The 12,614-nt window shown below is 39.2% G+C and overlaps 2 protein-coding genes across 2 annotated transcripts; one reads left to right on the forward strand and one right to left on the reverse strand.

The window, feature by feature from the left end:
* Positions 1-19: 19 nt before the first annotated feature.
* On the reverse strand, positions 20-3,026 carry LOC145454126 (sorcin-like). Its single transcript, XM_080332150.1, has 6 exons — positions 2,865-3,026; positions 1,993-2,151; positions 1,806-1,933; positions 1,591-1,740; positions 962-1,130; positions 20-784 (listed from the first exon to the last, which is right to left on the reverse strand). Exons 1-6 carry the CDS (start codon positions 2,886-2,888, stop codon positions 743-745), a joined length of 672 nt encoding a protein of 223 aa, XP_080188276.1. The 5' UTR covers positions 2,889-3,026; the 3' UTR covers positions 20-742.
* Positions 3,027-9,754: 6,728 nt separating this feature from the next.
* On the forward strand, positions 9,755-12,350 carry LOC145454129 (uncharacterized). Its single transcript, XM_080332153.1, has 3 exons — positions 9,755-10,088; positions 10,171-10,275; positions 12,132-12,350. The coding sequence occupies exons 1-3, from the start codon at positions 9,945-9,947 to the stop codon at positions 12,291-12,293; spliced, it is 411 nt and encodes a 136-aa protein (XP_080188279.1). The 5' UTR covers positions 9,755-9,944; the 3' UTR covers positions 12,294-12,350.
* Positions 12,351-12,614: the final 264 nt, after the last annotated feature.

Genomic DNA, 12,614 nt, shown 5'->3' on the forward strand with positions numbered 1-12,614 from the left:
TGTCGCCTATTTTAGCCGATCTGTAAACAAAGAACAGAAATTTATGCACATTGTTTAGAATTTTAGAAATAGACGGATATTTATATAGGTTATCATTATTGTATAAAAATAATCGCAAGTATAATGAATTCACTCTTTTCGGTAGGTGATACAAGGTAGTGCAACCCTAACATCATATCAACTCATGCTATTTGGAGTACACTGAAATTTATGAAAGGCAAACGGAAGTATGGCAAAAACGACAATTCAGTTCGTCTAATCTGATATCATTGATTCTCGACATGCAAAATCAAAGCTTGCAACACATATCCACATATGATACCTATTTTTATACAATCAATACACTGTAGAGAAAATATCTAATCCAATTCCTTCTGGCTTGGAGCTTGAAACCTCCGTACACACAATATTCGCATCAACTATACCAGTGCAGCTCTCAATTATAATCAAGATTATTCATCAGACTTGAATGAATGAACGAAAAACTCCATTCCAATCAGGCGATGTAGAAATTGGAATATGACAGCCGCCTACATAACAAGTATTTGTTTTGACAAGAGGACAAATTCAGTGCATCCCATAAAATTAGAAGCAGACAAATCACAAAAAAAATAAATCACAAAATCTCCTGCCAGCATCCAGCAGCATCATCGCACATATCTCTAGCGCCGCCAAAAAGTTGTTCCATTATGAAAGCAGAGTAGCAGGAACATAATAAACCAGAGTGCGATGATGGACGATCTTAGACAATATTCAAGGTATTGTCTAGCACCATCTCCAAGAACTGAAAATATGATATTAATATATTAGGATTTAGGATGCTGAGCCTTTGCAATTTCATGGTAGCAATTGTATGACAGCAAAAGATCAAAAGTTAACATAGTATATTGGCAAGGCTTAGTCAATTTAGGACAAATATTGGTTAGACGGGGCCACCGGGCCATAGTCTATAATCACTAACCTCTTCATAACGAAGTTGAATGTGACCACTCTGGTTTCTGTCTTTTTCTCTGAATTTGTCAGTCAACATTCGCAACATTACACAGACTTGTATAAAGTCATCGAAATCGATTGTGTTCATGGAAGTTCTATCAAAACGCCGGACAATTTCATTGCAAAAATTCATGGATCTGAAGAAGTGGAAAGTTTTGATTAGAGAAGTGGGAAGATCTATTTTAAATAACAGATGTGATAATACATCCAACTTGATATCGTAAGCTCAGAAAATCCCCATTGGTATTGGATACCCAAGAGAATGTGTAATTAGACGCAAATTCATGAAGCATAGAGAAATCAATTTCAAAATTGTGCTTATATTTATAGTATAATGTATATTTGAAGAGCTTATTGGAGGTAGTGAACTTCAATATACAATTGAATAATATATTCATATTGAAATGAACCCGAATATTTTCGGCTGACACTCGTCAGGGGTAATCGTCAGCAACTAGTACAGAATTGGAAAGAACATTTTATATCAACAATCGTATCACAAAATATGAGGTCACCAGCATGAAATTTCAAATGAGAGAGCGTTCAATGTACCATTTTTAGGTGGTACAAGACATGGCTATACAGATAGAATCTTACAATCTGTAGCCGAAGGTTGAGAAGGCTCGTGATAACTCTGACGCATCTATGTTCCCAGATCTATCTGTGTCGAATGAATCGAAACATTGTCTCCAATCTTGTATGTATTTCCACAGGGCAGCAAACTCGTGAATATCGATGCAGCCATCTCTGTTAAGTTTTTGAACAAACATCACTTTCACACGGATGGCTCTCGATTCAAATATAATCAGTACCTGTCTTTATCGAACATTCCAATCATCAGTCTACAGGTTTCGTGGTTGAATTGTTTCATTTTATTGTTCATGAGTGCGGTTCGCAATTCTGCCGCTGATATCTTGCCTGACCTATCTTGGTCAACGGACTGCAGAATAGAATTTGAATCGGAAATTGGTCATACACATTATATTCAAAACACATTACCTGAAACCAATAAAATATGGTTGGGTCCATCCCTGGAGGACAACCCGGGGGCAAATGCTGCTGTGGTGGATATCCGTAAGGTGGTTGTCCCGGTCCTTGTCCTGGATTGCCATATCCATAAGACGGTGGCGCAGACCCATACTGCTGATTCTGGTGAGGCTAAAATGCAGTATGTTAGTCTGAAGTCTGAAGCATTTCAAAATTAATATGCAGAAATCAATCAATCTTTCTTTCACTCACTCATTCAGTCTCCATTATGATATTTATTGGTATGACATTGATATCAAAATAATGGGAAAGACCTTGACCTGCAGCAGCATTAAAAACATCGAAATTTAGTTCTAGATAACAAGTATATGCTCACTGCTTACCGGAAGAAGTATCAAAGAAAGCAACACAAAACAGCAACCATATATCATAAAGAGAAAAGAATATAGTGAAGACTTGGTATCTGGTGAATTTCAATGTGCTGTGAATCACTGTATCAAATAAGCTTGCCATGCGCGTTCGCGATGTATCATAGCATCCGTGCAATTCAATCGATTAAGGTAAAGGTATACCCGTATACGAGTTACAGGTTACAGTTACACACGGCCCTGTGGATATAAAGCTGTATCAGCTGTACCAGCTGTATCAGCTGTATCACTCTGTCGATATAAAGCTGCATCAGCTGTATCACCCTGTGAATATAAAGCTGTATCAGCTGTATCACCCTGTGGATATAAAGATGTATCAGCTGTATCACCCTGTGGATATAAAGCTGTATCAGCTGTACCAGCTGTATCAGCTGTATCACTCTGTGGATATAAAGCCGTTACACACTGCGGTGTGGTCATCGTACAGCGAGGGCACGGCACAAAAGAAAAACTTACATAGCCTGACTGGTGATAAGCCATCGCTCAACTTTCAACAATCCCTAAATGTCGACAATACCCGAAGAACAGATGGATAATGGTTCGCGAGACAGCACAAAGCAAGTAATACCAGCTCAGCAACAACAGCCTATGAAGAAGTTCCGTAAGAAACGAAAAACCTTGTTTACATCTTGCACCACCATCATTTAAAGTCGATGAGCCATATCGCACACCGCATGCTTCGGAATTATATTTTTCATCTCTGAAAAAGTCACACACAAAGTACAATGCGATGTAATGAACAGATAGGAGGATTTCGAACGACACACAGTTGCGGTTCTTTTAGACCAGGGGTTCTCAACCTGGCGGGCGCGGGAAGCTCTCAGGGGGGCGCGAGAAAGTAACCACGTCTGTATGAATTTTGACTAAAAATGTGCTTCATCACAATCATTCTGAGAAGACGATTGTTAAAGATGAAACTTATTTCGTATTCAAGAAATCTCGCCAAATTCTAACTCCAGCATTCGCGCTCAACGGAGTATAGGCTGATTTCAACGTCATTTGAGCAAATCTTTGATATTATTTGAAAATTTGGAGCAATTCCCACGTGTAAGTCATTCATTACTTCATAGCTTTGCAGTAGCCAAAAGTTCGGTGCGCTGGGTAGCTGTTGTTGATAATTGGCGAACTGCACTGCCTAAGACAGATTTAGATGCAATATAAGTTGCCAGATTTCGACCTCAATTAAGCTACCCTAAATAAACACAATTTATTCAATTCCAAAACCGATCGAATTTAGCATGTCAGTACAAAACGATTCCGTGCTCTCTGTAGTCACCACCAGCATTAGGATTTCTCAGTAAAAGCTTCCTTGAAATAATTTGATGTCCTGTTCAATGTTTTTTTTTGCTATTTTCAAACAAGTTTGGTGAAATTTGTCAGAAATGTTAAAGACTCAACAACTGGAATGCGGATTCAAACTTGGCGTAAGACATACCATATGTATACTATTATAGATCAGGGAAGGGCAACCTGTTGCTGTAGACGGGAATTTGTACGGCCGTCGACACCTAATTCAATTAGTATGTGTTGGCGGCCGCGTCGACATGCAAATTGAAATTACGAATTCACTCCAAAATTTTTGAGAGATTTTAACTAATCTTGAAATTTTCTTCACACTCCGCGCAATTCAACATAACCTATAATTTTTCGATTTTAATATAGTAGCGCTCTTCTCACTCTTAGCCGGAATCGGAATCGTGCGTTCCGCACGAAAGAAATTTGTTTATGGTACATTTGGGCAATTTTAATATATTTCCACCACCGATACAATCGACTATCCTGATCGGGGGTCAAGAAATAACAGCATGCAACCAAGTGACTAATAACATTTGGCGCACCCGAAGATGCATTATCATTTATAACTTGCCCTAAATTTTCAAAAGCACTCTCTCAATGAACCCTACCGGTGTATCTGATCACATGGGCTAAGAGAGGATAAATATTTGATAATAATATGTGATACTGCTACTATTAATTACGGAATTCATTCACAAATCTGAAAAATTTTCGCGAGTCCGACTCGAGTCACGATTTTCTGATGACTCGACTTGACTCGAGTCATTTTTTCAAAATACGGAAATGACTCGACTCGACTCGAGTCAATCTGTGTATTGACTCGACTTGGACTTGAGTCATTGTGCATGACTCGAACCAAGTCATTGACTCGAGACTCAGACGGCCAAGACCGACATTTCATTGTAATTCGGAAGCCAACACATTATTGGGATTTCGTCTGTTGGTACTGGTCCTTGACAATGCGACCAGAAACTGCTAAAAGTGAGGAAAAGTGTTATACTATAAATGCGAACCATTCGATATCACCAAACAGAGTTATAAAAAGTGGGTTTACCAAGACTTTAACTGGAAACTGAGCAGTCAGCACAATGACTTGGACTCGGACTCGAGTCATAATTCCATGACTCGGACTCGACCCTATGCTCGCTGACTTGGACTCGGACTTGACTCGGTGGTGAATTGAAATGACTCGACTTGACTCGAGTCAAAACTATAAAAGTGAGATTGACTTGTGACTCGGAGCCTTGTGACTTGGTTACAACCCTGTGCATCAATATGAATCAAGCTCGTCGCATATCGCATAGCTCAATTTGCACCTTTTTACAATCCATGTGAACGAATTAGGATCGTTTTCACAACTACTTACTTACTTGAGTACTATTAAAGTCAGTCAATTCTACTTCAAGTAGTTTTAGGTTGCTTATGGAAGAAGTACTTCTACTCATACTTGAGTAGATTTTTTCGTCGCTAATTCTACTTCTACTTGAGTAGATTTCTTGCCTACTTTGACCACCTCTGCCTAACCTAGGTGTCGCCAACTCAAAACGTGTCGCGAGCCACTTTTCGAAATTTTGTCGAGGCCGTAGATCGCAAGAATTCGTTATCGAAGTATAATGATCATAGAGTTTAACCATATAGTGTCCTATATGGCGTGGAGTGGAATTGGTCAACGTCACACTTTTCATTTGGGTAAAGGCAATTTGACGGTATAATTTTCGACCGCATTTTTGACCGCATTAAATGTGATAAAACGGGTATCAATCAAAAGCTGCTGCTGCACTGATCATGAAAACATAAATTTTATACCGCTCATGACCCTGGACTCAACTCGCGAGTCGCATGTTGCTTTTAGGGTTACCATATTTTGGAATCGAGAAGGGAGGACACTTTTTCAAGTTTATGGACTCAGTATTGTAGCGGAAAATTCGGAAAAAATGAAAAATTTCTCCCGACTTCGCGGTTGGTTGACTAAAAAAAAGTCAACTCTCCGACTCAACTCCAGAAATACATATTTTCTTTCGCTTTTTATGTTGGTTGACTAAAAAAAGGTCGCCACTTTCGTTCGAACGATGAATTTCGTATTTAAAGATTTAGCGTCATTTATGCCCATTCTCACTATAATCTGTCCACTATATTAGTTCTAAAAGCTGTAAAGGAGGACGAATTGCCAAAATGGAGGACATTTAGACGTCCTCGGAGGACATTTTCAAAAACTCGAAAATGGACGACAAATCCTCCTATAATCCTCCTACGGTACCTCTAGTGTTGGTGACCCCTGCCCTAACCCATATATCGCAGGTTCAAAACACCATCGTCATATGCCAGTAAATAAACTTCAGTTTGATGCAGGTTTGACCACATCCCACATCCCAAATTTCTTTTTGTACATGCTACCATTACTTTGAGTTCTTCTAATTAATTTGAATTGTTTTGTCTGCAGCACATAATATACATGTTGAAGTTTGGAAGTTTATGACTATATAAGTGCAGTATGGCTTCGATTTTCCGGAAGTAGAATGCAATGTAAATGTCGCCTTTACGATCTACTATATTATTACCGTAGTAATCACGCAAAGCGTTCATGCGGAATCCGATACTACTTATCCGTGTGTTTGCCCTACTACGGGCGGAGGGCGTCATTGCATTACATTTGCAGAAACAGCGCGCTGGGATTAACAAAAGTAGAGAACCTCTGTTTCATAACATCATGATGATAATGAGGACAATCAATACGATCTCGGATGCAACAGCACGAACTCAGCTCTGCGCCCCCCGGCGCCCACACAGGTCATTCTACATAGATCCAAATCCTGACAGTTCGTGAGAGCGTTTATTTGTGACTGCCTGCCAATTTAAAGGCAGCTAATTTTACTTCTACTTGAAGTGGTTTTATAGGTTGCGGTTAAAAGCATTACTTCTACTTCCACTTGAGTAGCTTTCTTGACTTATGTAACCGCCTCTGGGTTTATGCCGTGTCAAGGATCGGAGTCAACTACAACCAGTTGCTTACCATTTTGCCGTGCATCATGGCAAAATGAAACTTTATTAGCCCATCTTGGGATACCCATGTATTGCCTAGTAATTTCGATTTCGATAGGAAAACTGTAGGCCTACCTATCCTTCACATGTCTCTATGATAGTTAGTACCATATCCAATATTATTGTCCATTCATATTCCACAGTCAGTCAGGTAATGGTGTGTAAAGACCGCAAAATATTGCAAGTGTGCGAAATATATAGTGTGAATGGAATTTTGGAGTTGGCTTGTAATACTAGGGTTACCATATTTTTGAATCCGTAGGGAGGACACTTTTTACAAATCATAAAAACTCAGATTCCCGGACTAAAAAGCTGCTGATTCTAAAATTTGTACTGGAAATCTTGTTGTATTGACTAAAAAAGGGTATTTTTTCCAGTCCTACTCCCGAATGACCCGCTCGAACGTCGGCATTACAGGTTTTGCCTCTGTTTATGGCGTTTTTTTTTAGTTCAGCAGTCTGTCCATTACCCTGGCTGTCAGAGCTGTAAAGACGAATTTATAAAAAAAAGGGCACATTTAAGGTGTCCTCAGAGGACATTTTCAATTTCCTGAACAAGGAGAACATATGACCTCCATATGAAGATATCTGTCAGCTAACCATAAGGCATAATAGAAATGAAATCGCACTTTCGGTCTTATATATATAATAATATATACGCAGGGTTGCATTTGAAACAAAAATCAATTTAAAACAACCCTGTTTAAAACATGGCACTTGTTTAAAAAACATATTTTATATTTATACGAAATGGATGTTCTGATGATGATCATCGCCGACCGTTAAAATACTGCATAACGATGTAGACCTGGTCAAAGATATTTTTGGTCCGTTTATGAGAAAGATCGGAAGCCTTTTCCCTATATTTTCAATTGTCAATGTCCTCTTCCACTGTGATCTCATGGCTTAAAAAAGCAAAAATACAAACAAAAAGAACACGTTTTAAACAATAAGGGTCATGTTGTAAACATGTTCGTTTTGAATTGATTTTTGTTTTAAATACAACCCTAATGGAAATGACAGATATGTTGCGAAGGAAAGAGCTGTCCGTCAGTCTACGATAATATACGGCAAGTCCGTGGTCTACGGATAGCAGCTTACAAAATACTTAACTGGCAGTAGCTGACACGAACGTACTGTCTAGTTCTTGACTGATAGTTCAATAGACGACAACAATTGGCTTTTCCAGATATAGGCTATTGTACGAATGGTTAGTAATTCGGGTAATTTAAGCAGTAAGTTATAGCGTACATGAGTCCCGTCTTAGTCAATATACTATATGCGATAAGTCATGTGATGTGATATTGTACCATAACAGATAGGAGAGAGAGTGAGCCAGAGCTCAGCAATGTGAAGCCGCGTGATCGGCATTGTCACAAAGTGAAATGAATAAGGTATGGTCGAAAAATAACAAATTTTCTTTAATGTGCTGTAGGTCTGGCATTATATTCTTCGTGGTCACGTAAAAGGTAGGCTCGATATTTGAACTTTCCATATCATTCATACTGTTATAACGTCATAATTATTGATACTTGGATACTTGAATCGAATCGAAAGCCGAAGCCTAATTCTCGAATCAGATTAAATTCAATCACGTAGTCCAGGCGTCACCAACCTTTTTGCAACCGAGGGCTACTTTTGCGTAATGATTGAAGCGGCGGGCTATCATCATCATCATCATCATTGGTTTATTAGCAATTTTATCAGTTCAATACACCACAAAAATGCGATACAATGAAAAGACAGGATGATGTCGAAGCGACAAGGAGTAGTCTATATTTAGTCTACTATTAACTCCCGCCGTTTACCCGTACCACACTGAATTTCCGCTTTGATATTCATAGCACTGGGCAGGACTGGACATCATGTTATCTGTTTCTATAGCAGTCAGTGGGAAGCCTGGCATTGTATGATATCAACTAGTGCGCTGTACTCTGGTATTTAACTTGACACAGCAATTCTGAGTGAGTGTTCCAGATATGCAATAATTAAGCGTGTTTTGTGTTTGTTTTTGATGAAGTTCATGTCCGAAAAGGCTGATTCACAGCGATAAGTTGAACCATACACGCTTGCAACCTTCATAGCTGCTGCGCAATGCGCATACACCACTGTACTTTTCCGTATCAACAATGCACCAAACATTGCTGCACAGTGAGGTGGGGTCATTTTGCAGTGTTACAATTTCAATCTCCTACGGTTCGGCATCCAGAAATGACAATACCGGACAGCAGCAACGATTACGGAAAGTTAGAAACATGGTATATTAAACTGCGTTGATTGTAACAGAAACAAGCTGTGTCAAAAGATGCAATACGTAATGGGTATACAGATATAGAAAATCTGCTAGTACTTCACGGCTATCTGAGTCCGAATAGTAATATTGTTTACTACTGTGGCATTGTCCTGGTCCTCGAGCTATCATAACGGAACCGCCACCATTTCAAGAAGACCGTGGGGCATTCCGTCATGTCACCTGTATAGGCAATGCGCCGTATCTTGAATTTATGGTGATTCTATCACATCTATATATTATTAATTGTAATAGAAGATAAGTGTTTATATATGTAAGTTACATGTTAGTGTGTTTTAAACAAGAATAGCTGAATCGATCTATATATTTAAAAGCTCATTGGTAATAATCTGACGAATATTGGTAATTGCTGTTATTCCACCTATTTTTAGAATGGGCTCGCGGGCTACCTGGTGCCCGCGGGCACCGGGTTGGTGACCCCTGACGTAGTCGATTTTGCCCAGCCCTACTAATAATGGGAACAACGACAGTCTTTTCATCCGTTAACTCCCCTATATAAACAATCAGCAAATAGAATATAAGAATGTATTGAAACTGAGGTTGAAAGGTTTATTTTCCGCCTAGTGGCATTTATGGTGTGTATTAGAGACGTGCATAAAATACCCCACGGCTATCTGAATGGAAAAGTCTGTCCGACTATTCTGCCTACATGTCCGATTGCATGATTCTAAACCGTAAATTTCGCAGAACAAAAACTTTATTGAAGCGTAAAAGTTCTAGTTGAATTCTAGAATGTTATTCTAGAACGCTAGGTAAAGGAAGTGATGAAGAATGCATTAGCATTTAGAAGGTCAATACACTCGCCAATGACTATTAGCTCAAGCATATAAATATGACGGCCACGGAAGTCCAATATAGATCGGGGAAACTGGAAAGTTATCATCAGTTAAAATGAAGTTTGTCGAGATCATAACTATTGCTGTGTGTATGGTAGCAAGCATTGTCAGGAGCGACGATGCTGGGTATACCAGAACGGTGTTCGAAATCGGTGCCACGAAAATTAACGGAATTGCACATCAGAATATTGCTGATACAGTAAGTTCCGTGTTCCGTACTGAGATAAAGGTGCATTATTTGCATATCCCTTCAACATTCATGAAACATAATTTGTTTATAGTTGAGATCTCGAGTAGAGGAGGATATGGGAAGTGAAGGATTTCCTATGTTCAGAGCACTGGCATTGAGATTCATGGAAGGCCAACATTCCGTGTATGCAATTAAGGTGAACTCGTTATTGCTGTCTTAATATAGGCATATAAATTATGAACTGCGCAGGTATATAAATCTCAGTATTTGAATTATCCAGTTACCCTACTTCGAATAACGATCACCACACGAGAAAAGCCCTTCAAAAATTGTAGCGTATAGATAGCCTGGCAGAAAATATTGCAGTTTTGAATTAGGGCACGTCTATGATCCAGAATCATTTAAAATATGTGCCTGGTGGCATTGCGTCATGGTATTTCGCCACCGAAATTATGCAATAAAGTAGGGTTGCCATATTTTATAATCGCGAGAGGACACTTTTCCAAAATTTTCAAACTTTGAATGCCGGAGTAAAATCTTGAGTGCCCAAAATACAGTTTTTCTTCACATTATCAGGTAGGTGGTTGACTAAAAAAAAGGCAACTTCCCGGCTCAGCTCCCGAAATAGCCGCCGGAGCGTTACTTCAGTGCTGATTTACTGTATCTCAGTCGAATTTGCCCTAAATTAAACAAAAATTCTCAAAAAGGAGGACCTTTAGGCGTCCTCGGAGGACATTTTCAAAAGCCTGAAAAGGAGGACAAATCCTTCCAAAGGAGGACGTATGGTAACCCTAAATAAAGATACGGCCAACCGCATAATTGATAAAGATCTTGTGGCCCTTAGGGCGGAGATAATAAAGTTAGCTAATCCAGGAGAATGCTAATCATGTGATTAAAAACTGCATATTGGGACTAGGGCTGAGCAAAATCGAGTATACCTGGGGGATTCGATTCTGAATCACGTGATATGCTTCGAGTCGAGTAATCGAGTATCACCAATTATGACGTCATAACAGAATGTATTACGTCAAAGTTCAAATATGCACCGTTTTTGCCACCACAAAGAATGTAATGCAGTTTATCCATCTCGTAAAAGATGCTTCGGTATTTAATCGACCATACCGATTTCATTCTACTTGGTGAAAATGTTGGATTATCATGACTTCGTAAATGCGCTACGTCCAGAAACCTTCGTAGGTTTGTACTATGTTTTGTAAGCTATAATACCGCCAATCAAGGTTTCAAGCCTTCAACAGTAAAAATTATTATCGAAACTAGAATTCTCGTTGATAAATTTACTTTCAGTGGCGAAAAGCGTATAATTTCATTACTCGAAAAAATCGTCTTTTACGACTCGACTCGAATCATTTAAATTAATACTCGATTCAGATTCGAGTACTCGAATCATTGTGCCCAGCCCTAATCGGGACGCATTTTAGGCGGAGATAATAAAGTTGGCTGATCCGGAAGAATTCTAATCGTGTGATAAAATACTGTTAATCGCGACGGATTAAGTTGAAAAAGTTAGTCGAGGTGTCCCGAGTTTTCGATCAAATGGCGAATTCTGTTGCATCATCGAAACAGCACTTCCCAGGCCCCACAGAACGCTGGTCTTGGGCCGACTTTAGAATATTAATCAGTACCGTGTGGCTTCATCCGTCCCCGCTGGAACCTATATACTTCAGCGAATCATTCCATCACTGCCTCTATACATACGATTCACAAAATATACGTGAACTTTTCCCGTGGCGAATATAGTCCGGTATTACGCGATCCATCAAAGAACCAGATAGTAATGGTGAGGCATATCTATTTAATCATTTCTATCGCCTTACTATACTGACTATACTTCGCGCAGCGGGTGCGGTGTAACAAATCCCTTGGTAGCCAACCAAATTTAAGCATACATCATCCCAAGTTCGCCTTTCCGAGACGATTACTTATCGATGGTCAGGTGATTATAGCGTCACAAATAGATTAGCTGTTAATCTGGCATCGCAAAACAAATGTTGTTGTAGAGGTGTAGCAATTGATTCGGTGCATTTTTTTTAGATTAAAGTTGACGAGGATTCATTTGTGGTGATTGCGGTAGCCGGTGGGTTCACCTCTCCAATATTACTGGGCGCTATGAGCATTCCAAAAGGCCAATCATTCGCAGGATACAAAGTTGAATTACATACTTATATCACGGAAAATGATTATTACTCGAAGTAACTTTTCGAATGTTATTGTCGACTGCTTTTTGTAATAAACGACATTCTCCATGTGCCACTTTTCTATCATTCGGTTGAATCAATTATGACAGGTATGACAGGAAAATGTTTACGTTGCATATTGCATATTGCTGAAAGTTGGGTATCGGTAATCGGTATATACCCAATTAGGATTTTAAGACAAATATGTCTAAAACAAGTTTTAAAGGCAAAGCCTTTACTAAACCGTGTATTTCTGTCCGGCTTGATTATTTTCGAACGACCATGTTACATAATTGTGACGTCTACTTGTACTGGAAAAGTGGTAGTAGGCCTATGCGAT

The sequence above is a fragment of the Botryllus schlosseri genome, chromosome 13 (genome assembly GCF_051294905.1).
Source record: "Botryllus schlosseri isolate E-star chromosome 13, Bs_hap1, whole genome shotgun sequence".
Lineage (NCBI taxonomy): Eukaryota > Metazoa > Chordata > Ascidiacea > Stolidobranchia > Styelidae > Botryllus > Botryllus schlosseri.